Below are 16,062 nucleotides of genomic sequence, written 5' to 3' on the forward strand. Positions count from 1 at the left end.
GAATCTTTTTAGAGCCTGGACCAGCTCTGCGATGTCAGCTAACAGAGGGCTTCAGCCCCCTGTCAGCTGAAAACAGATCACCAGAGTGCAGAAGGAACTGCACTCCTGTGATCCATCAGAGACATACTCTTTGGCTATACTTCTCCTTTAATTCCTTCAACAAAGGGAACTATTGACAAACTAGCTTATGCAAGAATCAAAATATTTTGCCTTCAAAGCAGAACTTTACTCATCTCCACTTCAGCAATGTGACGTCCATGAGCTCCCTCACCTACATCTTCTACCCTGCTTCTTATGGTTTGGACTTTAGTTGCCTGGCTTAGGATGTCATGTGCTCAGGAGCTCATTAATTCCTGCAAGTGTTGTATTTTCCTCCTTAAATAGGGTATTTGGGTATTTCCTCCCTTTTTAAATTTAAAGGATAGTCGGGCGGTTACTGATCTGTCATCTGCCTGACCTTAAAGTCTATGCCATTGGTGCCCAGCATGCTTAGCTCTGTCCAGTACTAATTTCAGGATCTGAATTGGTCATCTCATTGAATTGCTATGGCGCACTCCCTAGGAACACTTCTAGTGGTACCTGAAAACCCAGTTTTGACCAGTGCTTCCACACTGTAATCTTTTTCAGCAGAGTTTGTGGGGTGTGGAGTCAGGTCTTCACTACCAAATCCAGACCCCTCTAAATGTGAAAAAAAATAAATAAAAATTAACATTTAAAAAATGAAAATGGCCTCTCTAGATTGTGGTTGACATTTTACTGTTTAAGCAAGCACAATGCCATTCAGAAGTTTAACAATCACAGAAGAGAATACACAAATATGTTGCATGCAGGCTAATTTCTGTTTTTTTTTTTCTTTACCCTAATGCCTTCCCTGCATTAAGGTAAAGAAAGTTTTACAGCTTGCTGTCCTCCTGCAGGTTAGTACAATATGTTGATTATTTTAATTAAAACCAAAAATTCCTTAAGTAACATTTTAAGTCTACATTTTGAATGGGTTGCCTTAACATATTAAAAGTGATTTTTTTTTTTTTTTTAAACCAGGTTATGGCAAGTGCAATGTGGTGCACTGTTGTGCGCACCTATTGTATTTCCCACTAATGTAACAGTGCTTTCTGGTGCTATTCAAAATTGATAGTACCACAATTCATGCACAGGGATGTACAATGCTACCAGGCATTAACCACTTAACTTCCTGACCAGGGCCTATTTTGCGATTCGGCACTGCGTGACTTTTTTTCCCCACAAACAGAGCTTTCTCTAGCGCTCATCGACAGACGTAGTCCTCGGTGATACACCACCTTCGGGTTATGTTACCTCCGCAGGAGCAGGACTAGACAGGAAATTAAAAAGCTCTGGCCACACCCTAGGGGCAGTCCCAGAGGGTATATCCTCTCTCTCTCTGCCTCAGCAAATCAGTTATTTTCTGTCTAGTTAGGAGTAAGGACCTAGACACCTTGCTGGGATCTTAGGTCCTGGCAAGAATTTTTTTCTAAAAGGATTTTTGGACAGCTTTTTTTCTCCAGTGTTCCTGTGAGATCTTCAAGCAAGAAAGCTGAACTGGGCGACGGGCTGGATGTTGAGATCCGGTGGTCACCCCAGTTCAGCCTACGAGCGCGTGCAGGCCATAGCTCCGCGCTGGGTCGGCCGCGACAAAGTCCCATTAAAAGGACTGAACCCGCGAGTTAAACGTCTCGCTGAAACGCCAAAGACCATGAGTCACGGCGTCCGTATCGGTCGACAGCCCTCCCGCCCCGGTGGAGAGGGGTACTGTCAGGAGTTGGTGCCCGCCTGGTTCCGGTATGGTGAGTAGTATGTTCCCCCTTTTTCCCTGACGGGTTTTGTGGTGAACGCGGGCCCCTCTCTGTATGGTAAGAAAGAGTTTCTTTCTATCCTATAACATGTCACAAATCCTCCTACTTTGAGTGTGATTTTATGTGTGCAAAAAGCCAGGAGGCTTGGTTTGGGAGCTAACAATCTATTGTATACATGTTTTTAAAAATGTAATCTGTGGCATTCTGGGAATCTTATGGGTTAAGTATAAGCTACCTACCAGTCAGAAGCCATGGACATGTAGACTGCCTTCCAAGTCAGATCTCCAGCTAATAGCAGGCCTCCCGAATGGCCATGCGGTCCGCCAGGGCCGGTACCGCCAACCACGCCATATCCCCATGCAGAGAGAGTGTTGTGTGCCTGCAGCACACCGCTAGTCAGCACAGGCCGCCGCCATTTTTTTTTTTTTTTGCTGGATCGCACGAGCCGCCATTTTGGCGTAGCCTCGTGTCTCCAGCATGGGGGCGGCCATGTTTTAGGTGATTCTACACCTTGTGGAGCTTGGGGGAGGCGCCGGAAGGCGTGCAGAGGGGCGGAGCCGCCTCCTTTCTTCCTGGGCAGCCAGCCAAAAGACTTCCTGTTTGTCTAAGACAGCGCTGTAAGCTGTTGCAGTTCAACTCTGAACATCAAGTGGTGAGCCTGGGGGTCTATCTCTCTCTCTCTCGATCGATAGGGATCCCTAGCAGGTAACACTAAGGGGTTTTTTTTTTTTGTGGCGCTGAGGGTCAAAAAAAAAAAAAAAAAAAAAGTTTTTTCTTTACTTTGAATTATATCATCCAGGAAGTAACTGGAGTTATTATGGACCCTGCCACACATATTCCCCCACCTGTTTCCCTCGAGGGGGCCTCGGGACCCGCCGGTGTACAGAGTATAGAGTCATTTACAGCAATTTTGGAGTCTATGGTGGCTCGGGTGGAGGCGGCCTGTCAGGGACGGGGGTCAAGGAAGCGACCCCCGCCTACCCCTATACTATCTGACACCTCTGACTCTGATTCAGAGATGGTCACTGCAGTTGCAGGAGGCTTTACCGGCAGAGGCAACTGAAACAGAGAGGCCTTTTGGGACTAATAAGCCCATCAAGACGGCGAAGGCTTTTCCTGTACCTAAATGTTTTGGAAATCAGATTAAAGGAGAATGGGAACATTCTAAACGTACCTTTACTATTTCCAAGCGTATTGCTAGACGCTATCCGTTTGAGGAATCCATCATTAAGAAATGGATGGTACCACCAGTCGTGGATCCGCCTATTTCCAGGCTGAATAAAGCCACGGTTATTCCAGTGGAGGACACTTCGTCCTTTAAGGATCCGGTGGATCGAAAGATAGAAGCGGAGTCCCGCACTATCTTTTCTCTGATAGGGTCAGCATTTAGACCAGTAATTGTTATTGGTCTAGTTTCCCAGACACTTACAGAATGGGCGAAAATGGTACGCCAAGATCTTAGGGGAAAAGATATTCCCCAGGAGACATCTGATTTGATAGAACAGATCATACAAGGGCTACGGTTTATCTGTGACGCAGCCTTGGACACTACTCCCTTGTTAGGGCATGCATCTAAATTAGCAGTGATCCTCAGACGTGTGCTGTGGTTAAAATGCTGGTCAGCTGACCTAGGTTCCAAAAAGACTTTGACCAATCTCCCTTTCCAGGGGAATCGTCTATTTGGAGCCAACCTAGATGAAATCATTAAGGATGCCACCGGGGGCAAGAGTACTTTTTTGCCACAGGCTGCAAAAGCTAAGGAACCTCGCAACAAGCGAGGACCTTTCTTTACCGCCCATAAAGGGCGCCCGGCTGGTACTTCCGGGAAAGGCAAGACTCCTCCAGGAGGGTTCAAGAAGGGCTGGTCGGACAAGCAGAGGACCAACCCAGCCAAACCCGAAGTAAAGGAGTACACAGCCTGAAGGTGCGCCCCCACCCGATTTCAGGGTGGGGGGACGTTTTCACCGGTATTCAGGACATTAGATCGGGCATCAACCACTACTACCGGTGCGATTCTTCCCTTCCAACATTTAAGTACAGGAAGCGGTAGTTACCGTTCCCTGTATAGATCTTTTCCTTTACCTTTTCCTAAGATTAGTCCCGATACCTCACAGGAATCGGATCTGATTGACCAGATAGGCCAAGTAGCCTCTAGTCGGGTGACTTCGGTCCCTGAGGTTCAACCAGAAAAGATCACCTTTCCTGATAACTATCAGGTATCTGATAAATGTGTGGGAACAGAAAACGACCAGACTTTCTCGGATGGTCGGGGCCAGATAGCTCTAGGGACGCCTGGTTCAGATCCAATCAGCGCCAGTGGTCCTAGAAATTCTAGGCTGGCCTCTTCAAGCCGGCCTGGCCGACTTGGACATGTTAGTCGCAGACATTCCGTGGGAACTTCGTCCCAGGGAGTGTCTGTAGTCTCAAGGACCTATTTACCTTCGTGCTTTACAGTCGCTGGTTTTAATGGCCTGGCCATTGAGACCCAAGTACTGAAGGACAGAGGTTTGTCTACTTCAGTCATTCCTACCCTTATTAAAGCAAGGAAAGCGACTTCCAGCAAAGTCTATTATCACACATGGAAGACTTATATTGCGTGGTGCGAATCTTTAGGATTTCCTCCACGTACCTATTCGGTGTCTCGAATATTGGCCTTTTTGCAACAAGGGGTTGAGCAGAAGCTAGCCTTGAGCACCATCAAGGGTCAAGTTTCAGCATTAGCAATCTTCTTTCAGAAACCTTTAGCTACCAAATCCTTGGTGCGGAATTTCATCCAGGGGGTGCGGCACCTGGCTCCTCCAGTCCGCGCGCCCTTACCGCCCTGGGATCTTAATTTGGTTTTGTCGGTTCTACAGAAACCTCCCTTTGAAAACATCAGGGAGATTCCCTTGCTTACTTTATCCCAGAAGGTGGTCTTCTTGGTGGCTATTACTTCTGCTCTCAGGGTGTCAGAACTGGCTGCATTATCATGCCAGTCCCCATACCTAGTGATTCATAGGGATAAGGTAGTACTTCATCCTAAGCCATCTTTTCTTCCTAAGGTGGTTTCAGATTTTCATCTGAATGAAGATATTGTACTACCTTCCTTGTGTCCTCAGCCCAAGCATCATCGGGAACATGCGTTGCATTCCTTGGATGTGGTTCGGGCAATCAGGGTATACCTGAAAGCTACGGAATCATTCCGTAAGACGGATTCACTTTTTGTGATCACGGATGGCCCCAGAAAGGGTTTGCCTGCATCTGCCGCGACCATTGCCAAATGGATTAGACAAACGGTGGTACAGGCTTATTCTATTAAGGGTCAGAGTCCTCCGTTCCCTGTTAGGGCGCACTCCACTCGAGCGCTCAGTACCTCCTGGGCCTTTCGCCATCAGGCGTCAGTGGTCCAGGTATGTAAGGCGGCCACTTGGTCGTCGGTACATACCTTTACTAAATTCTATAAAATTGATGTGACGGCATCGGCGGATGCCTCATTTGGCCGCAAGGTTTTGCAGGCCGCAATTTGAGGAGACCGGTGGTCTACCTCGAGGGTTTTTTTCTGTTTGAAAATTTTTTTGTTGAGTCTCATCATTAAGGATGAGCATTGTAAACTTCTAGTTGGCACCGGTTGGGCCTTCTAGATTGGGATTTGATTTCCATTTTCCCACCCCTCAGTTGTGATACTGCTCTGGGACGTCCCGAAGGTGGTGTATCACCGAGGACTACGTCTGTCGATGAGCGCTAGAGAAAAATGGATTTTTGTAAAATCTTACCGTAAAATCCTTTTCTCTTAGCTCATCGACAGACGTAGTCCCCGCCCCTCTGTTTTGGAGTTGGGTTGGGTTAAATTCTCTAAGCACTGCTTTTTCACATAACTGATTTGCTGAGGCAGAGAGAGAGAGGATATACCCTCTGGGACTGCCCCTAGGGTGTGGCCAGAGCTTTTTAATTTCCTGTCTAGTCCTGCTCCTGCGGAGGTAACATAACCCGAAGGTGGTGTATCACCGAGGACTACGTCTGTCGATGAGCTAAGAGAAAAGGATTTTACGGTAAGATTTTACAAAAATCCATTTTTCTTTTGGTGGTATTTGATCACCTGTGCGATTTTTACTTTTTGCGCTATAAACAAAAAAAGAGAGTCCATTTTGCAAAAATAACAATATTTTTCTAATTTTTTTATATGAAATTCCCCCCCAAAAAAATGTAAAAATCAAAATTTTTTAACATTTTAGGCCAATTTGTTTTCTGCTACATATGTTTGGTAAAAAAAATTGCAAAAAGCGTATTTTGATTGGTTTGCGCAAAAGTTATTGCGTTTACTAAGGGAAAGATTTTTGTCATTTTTTTTTTTTTTTTTTAACGCGTAATGGCGGCGATCTGCGATTTTTTTTTTTTTTTTTTTTTTTTTTTTTTTTTTTTTTTTTTGCGGTACTGCGACATTGTGGCGGACAGATCGGACCCTTGACTGACATTTTTGACACTTTTGGGGGTACCAGTGACATTACTGCAGTAATCAGTGCTATACATATGCACTGTTACTGTAAAATGACACTGGCAGTAAAGGTGTTAACTTTTTTTTTGAGAAGGAGGGGTTATGTGTGTCCCTAGGGACGTGATTCTAACTGTGATTGGCTGTGGCTTGAGGTGTATGAACAGTGATCAACGGTCCTACATAGTAGAACCGTATGATCAACCATTGATACACAGGGGAGAATGACAGGCGGCTTGTTTACATTAGCCGCCTGCCTTTCTCCTGCTCTATCGGATGATCGCGAGTGACCGGCGGACATCGGGTTCGCCAGTCACACGCGGGGGGGGGGTCCGTGACCGCGCCTCTGATGGCGCACGCTCGCTCCCTAGACCCTCACAGGCTAGCGACGTAACCCTACGTCGCTCTGACTGTGAGGGGCTGACTGCCGACGTAAATAGTCGTGCAGCAGTCGGCAAGTGGTTAAGCATGCGTTTTCCTCATTAATGGCAAATTTATGAAAACTCTCTGCTATGGCAGTTCCTCTGGCCCCCTAGACTCTAGCTAAAGTGTCAAGCTCAGGCGAAGTAGCTAATAAGTCTTAGGGTAGAAATGTAGATCTTTGATAAGGAAGTCTGCACATTTGTAATAAATATATACTGAATGTTCCGCTTCCTGCATTAAGCCAGTTGTTACTGATTCTGTTTAAATTTGGCACGATCTTACCATCCCCATGATGTTTAACTGTCTTTGGAATGCTATTTTGCAGTCACAAAATCTATAGTATGACCGACAGTCATCAATAAGTATTTCGATAAATGTTTTGTATAAAGCCAGCCTAATACAACGGACTGTACTTGTGTTAAGCATTTGCTGTCTAAGAAACTAACCATATACATATTTCTTTCTGTCCACAGTGGCGCTGTGCTGGTATATACAATAGATAACACGACCGGTGCTTTGCAGCTTTCCCATAAGCTAGAGCTTACTCCAAAGCAGTATCCAGGTAAGAACTTGCATTGCATGGCTTTGGCACTATTCTTTATGTACTTTCAAGCCAAGTCACTTCTACTGCAAAGCTTGCTGGTAGCTAGATAAAGTAAAAAGGAAGCTTGACTACAGTTGCAGTTGTGACCATTTTTTACACCCTTTTACTGCCTCGCTGTAGTACTTACCCTGGTGTCATTAAAAGGGTTAATTAACAACATACTACATTTTATTAAAGTTGAACTCCTGTCAGATGTTGAAAACACTCTTTAGTCTAGGTTTGTCTTCTTTTAAAAAAATATAATTTATATATTTAAATACCGCCTGAATAACCTCTTTTATCTACTTTTGATATCTTGTACTTCAAAACGAATACTGGGACAAAGTGCAGACGTAAAGTAGACCTTCACTCAAAAATGAAAATGTCACGTATTCAACCCCCAACCCAGTGCTCTTTTACATTTTATTTGTGGGGAGTGGGTACTTTTTTTGACAGGTACCCGCTCCGACTTCCTTACTTTTCATCTAGGCGAGAATAACGTGCACTAGGAATGCCCCCTCAACACACCCTCCCATCCTCAGCCTCCTCCGACACATCACATGTCCCAGACTGCAGGACCAGTCCTGCAGTGCCACACAATCTCACACATGCGCAGTGGGGAGCCATCTGTGATTCCTCAGAAATCACAGATGGTTTACATATCTAAAATCGTGGCACTGGAGATCTGCAGCAGTAAGACGAACCGACTGTGGGTAGACAGCGCTGGACACTCAGGCACTGGTAGGTACATTATTTTTAAAAGACAGCAGCTGCAGTATTTGTACCTGATATAATAAAGATCTTTGACTAACCTGGTCTGCTTAAAGAAAACTCATACTGCGAGAAAAAAAAAAAACGTATTTGCCTGGCTGTCATGCTGATCCAGAGAGTCCAGCACTTCACTGACCTGGAATAAGAATGCTGTAAATGTAGGGAGTTTTGATGATATTTGGATTTCTGGTTCATTGACCATGTTGAGCCTGGGTTCACACTAGTGGGTGCGGAACGCCACATGTGATTCGCACAGGAATCACACCGCATTCCTGTGCATATCACATGCAATGTCTTGTGGTGCGATTTGAGCCCTACATTTTGATGCGATTTGAGCCCTACATTTTGTAGGGCTCAAATCGCATCAAATCCGCATCAAAATGGTGCAGGACCCTTTTTTTCCCCCTGCACCTGGATCGCATTGCATGGGTGTTCACACCCATACGATGCGATTCTGGCAATCGCACTGCATTTTGCAATCTGTTTCGGGGTGTTGTTACTCTAACATTTGACACCTGCAGCAGATCGCATGGACGTTGTGCGATTGCTATGCAGTGTAATGCGGAGAAACGCAACGAATCTTGTATGTTTCCCGCATCATATTAGTGTGAACCAGGGCTGAAGCCAAAAAATCTGAATGATGGCGAGACAAATTTTTTCTTTAATGAAACAATTTTTTTTTATTTGCACTAACATACTATTTTTCAGGACAAGCTTTCAGGGTATGTCCCCTTCTTCAAGATCCAAGCAGTACTAATTCAAAAAGGTTTAGCAGAGTTAAAAAAAAAAAAAGACCATCTTTGAGGGAGAAATAAAAGGGAAAAAAACCCCAAACAAATGTACACAGCAATGGTAATTAAACTAGGATAGTTAGTGAGATAAGATACAGAGAACACTATAGACTTTGGGGGAGGTGGGTGACACTTGCAGAGGGGGTCGTAAAACTGTTGGATAATGAGTGAGAAGTCTATATTTAAACCATTATCTTTTGTATCAAATAAAGCTATCATTCTTAGTTCAAAAGCTTTCCTTTCCTGAATTGTTTCTCTTTACGAACTTAGACATTGAGGTCTTCCATAGTGTGGTCTGGTTGTGAGAAGTGATGTCCCACAGGTGTGCAGAAATTCTCTTCTTTATGTTCCTTGATAGTGTATCTGTGCAAATTCATCCTTGTTTGCAACTTGTGGCCTATTTTGCCAATGTAAGATCCTTTGCTACATATTTTGCATTGGATAAGGCACACAACATTACTTGGGTTACAACTGTATGTATCATGTAATATTGAAGGTCCCTTTGGTGTGTGTAACACTTTTGGATGGATTGATTTGGTTGCCTAGTTTGCACCTTTTTTATTGCAGGGTTTGCTTCCATTATTTGTGACTTCATATTCAGAATGAAGTTTCCTGCTGATTAGTTTGTCAAAGGTTGAGTATTTGTCTGAAAGCCAGTATTGGGGTTTTTTGCAATATTTCTTTAAATGTTTCATCCTCTGTTATGATGGGTTATAAACCTTTCTTATCCCTTCTTGTGCTGGATTGTATGTAGTTATTAGAGGTGCACAAGTCTTTTTCTTTTTTCTTTGTATTGGAGTAGATTTTCTCTTCGGGTTTCAGGCCACGTTTATCCTTTTATATGTGGTGTGGGGTGCGCTAAACAACAAATAAATAATGAATATATAACATATATCTATGTGTGAACCAAATCAACAAAAGTAAATATATATAACATATATCAATAGTGAAGCCAATTAATAATGCAAATCAATTGGTGCATAAACATAAAAGTTCATAAGTGTCCATAAATATTTTGCAGGTGAGTAGAATTGTATTCTATCCGAATAATACGTGTATCCACCACCGAGTGAAATTCATCCTTACCAAACGGAAATAAATAAGGTGCAACTATATTTTCTTGTGCTGAAAAAATATCCAATCTCCTTGTGTCCCCAGCTTAGCCAATTTATTTATGGCACTGTGGGAAGATAGAAACATTTATTCCAACAGACCCAGGCAACTGGTTATGTGGAGAAGGTACATAGATGACACGCTGTTAATATGGCAGGGAGAAGAAGATTCACTGAGAAGGTTCATGAGAGATCTGAATTGTAATAATTGGGGGATCAGGTTTTCTTATGAATTTAGCAAGACCTCAGTGAACTTCTTGGACCTAGTCATATCCAGGGTAGGTTCCAGTTTTTCCACCCATACCTATTATAAGCCGACTGATAGGAACGGCTTTATAGCCCTGGACAGCTGTCACCATCCAGCCTGGCTCAGATCTGTACCCAAATCACAATTCAGAAGAGTCAGAAGGAATTGTACCGACAGCCAAGTATTCCGGAAACAAGCTATGGTCCTGAAAGAAAAATTTCTGGAAAAAGGCTACAAACCAGAAGTGCTAGAGAAAGAAATTCAGACCCTGGAGTTAGTTGAGCAAAGAAGTTTGATACAACCTAAGAAAGTTCAGAACCCAGGAAAAACCAGTTCCAAGTTTGAATTTGCTTTCATTACGAGATTCTCACAAAACTACAAGTGGCTAAATCATGTATTCCGGAAACACTGGGGAGTCCTACAGAAAGATAAAATTTTAGGACCCATGCTACCAGAAGTTCCACCTATCATTTACAGGAAGGCACAGAACTTACGAGATCTGGTAGCCCCCAATCCCATTGATCCTCCTACCATCCCAAAATTTTTTCCTGATATGAAGGGCTTCTTTCCCTGCAGGAGTTGCAGAGTGTGTAAAGAAGCTCAAACTATCAGGACTAATAAATTTCATTCAACTGTGACAGGTAAAGAGTACCCCATTAGAAATTTTATTTCCTGCCATACGAAAGGGGTTGTATACCTTTTACAGTGTGAGTGCAATTACCAGTATGTTGGAAGAACCATACGTACTGCCGCCATACGTATTGGAGAACATCTGACCAACATACACAAAGCTTTTCCTGGGCATAGTGTATCCCAACACTTCGCCCAATGTCACAGAAAAAATCCCAAGAGGTTAAAAATCATCGTTATTGAGAAATATACACCACACTGGAGGGGGAGCAATCTGAGGAGGTCTATATCCAGGAGGGAAACCTTCTGGATATATGAGCTCGGCTGCTCCAGACCCCGGGGACTCAACATAGAGTGGGACATAAACGCACACATTAATAACTGTTGATCCCCACATATATTTTGGCAGGTTTTATATTTTAGTTATCTTTTAACATTTATTTTAAATTTGTATTGGAGCATATGGTTTAATATAGTTCAATACATTTTATTATACACATATTTCCGGTGTCACCCCTTTCCCACTACGCTCCTAAAGCAGTGTGTTGTAGGACAGGAAGGAAAGTGTTTACTTCCGGTGTCACCAGGATGTGCCATAGATCGATGTTTTTATACATTTGTTTTTAACAAATAATAAAGTATGTTTTTATACATTCCTTTTAACACAAGGAAAGTTACCCATATTTAAGTAATTTGCCTTAAATTGCTATCAGCCAGAAGTTCTAGAGCATACCTGCTCTGCAGACACTTGCTCTGCAGACAGGAAGTAAAGTGTTTGCTTCCTGTGCAGACAGGAAGTGAAGTGTTTACTTCCTGTGTCACTAGGATGTGCTATGGATCGATGTTTTATACTACCTGCTCTGCAGACACCGGAAGTTAGACAATCTGCTTCCACCTGTATAAATAAAGCGGAAGTGACGATGCGCCAGTACTCCTGTCTCAGTAGAAGTCCTATGGGAAGAAACCGGTCAGATTAGGAGGCGCACACGTCACACACAACTTGCGGTCTGTGCTGCAGCCGACCGCAAGCCTTTGCAGGAATTCGTATGCCTATGTTTATGCTGAATACAAGACATCTAATTGTAAGTGCATTATCAACTGTTTTTTGAATAAATCTCAATGGTAATACAAAAAAGAAAAAAAAAAAAAAAAATGGCTGTGTTTCTTGCTGGTACTCGTTGCCATCTAGTGGAGAAAGAAAGGTAGAGCGGTTCTACATCCCACTTCAGGATTTTAAAGAGGAAGCAAGGCGGTGGTTTCACTGAACAAGTGCATACCTATTACCATCTGGTAAGAGGCTAATTCTTGGTGATTTACACGTGGTGTTTGTTCACAAGGAGATTGGATATTTTTTCAGCACAAGAAAATATAGTTGCACCTTATTTATTTCCGTTTGGTAAGGATGAATTTCACTCGGTGGTGGATACACGTATTATTCGGATAGAATACAATTCTACTCACCTGCAAAATATTTATGGACACTTATGAACTTTTATGTTTATGCACCAATTGATTTGCATTATTAATTGGCTTCACTATTGATATATGTTATATATATTTACTTTTGTTGATTTGGTTCACACATAGATATATGTTATATATTCATTATTTATTTGTTGTTTAGCGCACCCCACACCACATATACATTTATCTATATTCAAAAGCACTGAATACCGGGAGCAGCTTCAACACACTATCAGCGCACCCATCCCCCCTTAAAACACGTTTATCCTTTTATTGATGGTTTTGTCCTTGTAACCTTTCTTATGAAAGGAGTCTGCTAATGTTTTGAGATGTTTTCTCTGTCTTCTGGGTCTGAGCATATTCAGCGGTATCTGATGGCCTAGCTGTGTATGATGGCCTGTTTAGTGTTTTGGGGGTGAAAAATGAAACTATGGCAATAGGTGCATCTGTCCGGTTTCCTGTATATTGTGTGAAGCTTGTCCTCCCTGATGTATACTGTGGTGTCTAGGAAGTTGACGTGTCTTTGAATAATCCATTTTTAGTTTGATTGCTGGGTGAAAAGTGTTAATGCATAAAATTTATGTTCTTCACCTTCTGTCCATATGATGAAAATATCATCGATATAGCGATAGTATCTGTATTATTATATAGGATTTATATAGCTCAGACAGTTTACCCAGTGCTTTACAACTTGAGGGTAGACAGTACAAATACAATACACTTTAATACAGTAGGAATCAGAGGGCCCTGCTCGTTAGAGCTTACAATCTAAGAGGTATTTGTTTGGCTTTTGTTTGCTGTTCAGGAATTTATCCTCCAGGTCAGCCATAAAAAAAGGAGAGTGCCATTTTACTTCCCATAGCAGTACCCAAACATTAAAGATAGATGTCATTATTGACCCCAACAGATCTGTCAGAAAACCTTTACATTCCCTTCAGAATCCACATTTTCTGTAGGACACTATACTACAAAAATACTCTCACAAATGCGGGCCATTGATTGCCACCAAGATTTGTTAATTTGTATACACAAAAAATAATTTTTCCTAACAAATTCATTTAAGATCATGTTGCAAAAATGATTACACCCTAATGAAAGTCTTAGGAGCAAAGCTAAACTTTAGACAACAAAATCTTAATTAATAAGAATTCAACTACAGGTGAGTCTAATTCATTAAACAGATGTCCAGCAGAAAATATTTTCTTTACACAAAGGATGAAGGCTACAAAAAGTTCAGCAAAGCTTTACTTATAGGTCATAATACTGTAACAAAAGTGATACAAAAATTTGACAAAGATGGAACTGCAGCCATCTTACGGAGACGTCCAGGCAGTCCACGGAAGTTAACACCTCGACAGGAGTGTCTTCTGATGAGAAGGGTTGAAGAAAAAGCCATGCAAGTTCACTGCGGTTAGCTAAAGAAGTAGAAAGCCAAACTGAGGTGATTGTTACCCGTGACACAGTACAGCGTACACTGCAGAGGAATGGCATGCATGGGTGTCGTCCACGAAGAAAGCCCATGCACAAAAAAAAGCCAGTGCCCATGCTTAAAAAGAAGACTACTGGGACTCTGTATTCCGGAGTGATGAGACCAAGATAAATGTTTTTGGAACTGATGGCTTAAAGAGTGTTTGGCGTTGCAAAGGTGAAGAGTACAAAGAAAAATGCATGGTGCCTACAGTGAAACATGAAGGTGGCAGTGTCCTGTGGGGCTGCATAAGTGCTGCTGGTGTCGGGGAGCTGCATTTTATTGATGGTATCATGAATTCACAGATGTACTGCTCTATATTGAAAGAGAAGATGCTACCATCACTCTGCACTCATGCACTTTTCCAACATGACAGTGATCCAAAACCTACATCTAATGCCACTGTTGCATTTCTGGAGAAGAACTGTATGTTTCCTGATCTGTACCCAATAGAACACCTATGGGGAATTCTGAAGAGACAAGTTGAGCATCACTCTCCATCCAGCATCCAGACTCTTAAAGAGGTTGTTTTTGAAGACTGGAAAAAGATAGTACATTGCTCAAGGTATTCACCCTCAAAGTTCCACCTCCACTGCACAAGCAAAGAGATGTCTGGATGGCCGCATTCCAATCAAATCCCTTTTATTTGAATCCAAAAATCTGGAAAAAGGTAGATGTTGCAATATGTCGCCAATTTGTTCATTCCATGCCTAGAAGACTTGGTGCTGTCCTTACAAATCATGGAGGTCATACAAAATACTAGATGTAGTAGTTTTTGTTGTGGGGTTTATTCATTTTTGCATCAACTAATTTGAGTAAAACTGAAGATTTTGTAATCTAAGTTATATTATTAACCTTACTTTCATGTAATGAGCTAAACAAATGTTCTACTAAAACTCAGTTTTGTCAACATTTTGGAAATTGTTCTGGTGTTCGTTGAGATATTGATTACAATTTTACTTTTCAAAAGGGTTGTACTTATTTATGCTGAGCACTGCATGTAATATATTTTTATCTATTTTCCTGGAGTTTAAATGTACCATATATGTTGTCAATTACATAAATTATATGTATTGTGTTTAAGTCTCTGTCATGCAAACCGCCAGTGTTGATTCAATTTGGTGTCATTAGATATCTGGAACAAGACTGGATCAGTCAAGTTAATACGATGGTCACCTGATTACAGTGTTGTCATGGTAACCTGGGAATGTGGAGGCCTTTCTCTGTGGAGTGTATTTGGGGCACATCTGATTTGTACTCTTGGAGGAGACTTTGCGTAAGTAATCACATTCTGCTCATGTCTGCATTACATTGCCATACCTGTGTGTTTCTCCCAATAATTACGGTACATCCTCTCAAATACCCATTTAGTCATGCAGAAACGAAAAATGCTTGTGATTCAAGTAATTTAAAAGCTGGAAAATTCTGCTTTATGAAATATGTCTCTTGTTACAGCCAAGATCTGTGTTTTTCAGCAAAGAAGATTATTTGGAAATTAAAACTAGGAAATACATAGTTTTGTCAGGTATATGTATTTTATTGTGTTTATTTGCTGATCAGTTTAGGATGACAACCTTTTGTACAGACTCTTTTATCCCGTCTTGTAATATTTTAGTGAACATTGCTAGAATGTGTTGGAGGAAAGGAAATAAGCTGTCTTCTTTATATTCAGGGCTACTTTTTAACTGTACTGATCAGCAAAGAAGAGGTAGGTAGAATGACTTTAGATTTCTTGAAGCATAGCGTCTCTTCAAATGCTCTCAACATCCATCACAGCTTCTTGAAGTGTATTTCAATGTCTGCACCAAATTGGCGTAACACCTACTTTATATTTGTTATATGTTCCTATTCACAGAGCATGACTGTTAAACTTATGTTTTAAAGGTCATTGCTTACATTTTTTAAATGTTCTTTTCTAATAAAATACTGCTTAGGTTTTTTTCTCTGTAATGTTTATGACTGGACTGAAAAGAAAAAGTGGAAGTGTAGTGCAAGGGTAAACCAAGATCTGTGTGAATAACTAACTTATTTCCCTCTGGTCTGGTCACATGATGCAGAAGATCTGGCACCCCCATGTCATGGAACGCTCAACAAGGGGGCTGAATTCTGAGAGCTGTGACATCACTTACCATTGCCTATCTGTTGTTGGCGCTATCACCTCTCCCCTACAGAAGCCGCTTCATGACACAGGGGAACCAGAACTTCTGCATCACGTGGGCAGATAGGAGCAGATTGAAACTAGGTATTTACACAAATATTTTTTTTACCAGAAGTCAGTACAGTAAAGGTAGGAG

General features: G+C 42.0%; 1 protein-coding gene across 1 annotated transcript in view; it reads left to right on the forward strand.

Annotated features, from left to right (window-relative positions):
- Positions 1 to 16,062, forward strand: part of RIC1 (RIC1 homolog, RAB6A GEF complex partner 1) — a 236,308-nt gene that overhangs the window by 145,919 nt on the left and 74,327 nt on the right. The window contains exons 8-9 of the mRNA XM_082259802.1: positions 7,176 to 7,264; positions 14,900 to 15,044. Coding sequence (XP_082115928.1) covers positions 7,176 to 7,264; positions 14,900 to 15,044 — 234 coding nt within the window. The remainder of the gene's footprint in view (positions 1 to 7,175; positions 7,265 to 14,899; positions 15,045 to 16,062) is intronic.

Source organism: Pelophylax lessonae (genome assembly GCF_965119305.1).
Source record: "Pelophylax lessonae genome assembly, chromosome: 1".
Taxonomy (NCBI): domain Eukaryota; kingdom Metazoa; phylum Chordata; class Amphibia; order Anura; family Ranidae; genus Pelophylax; species Pelophylax lessonae.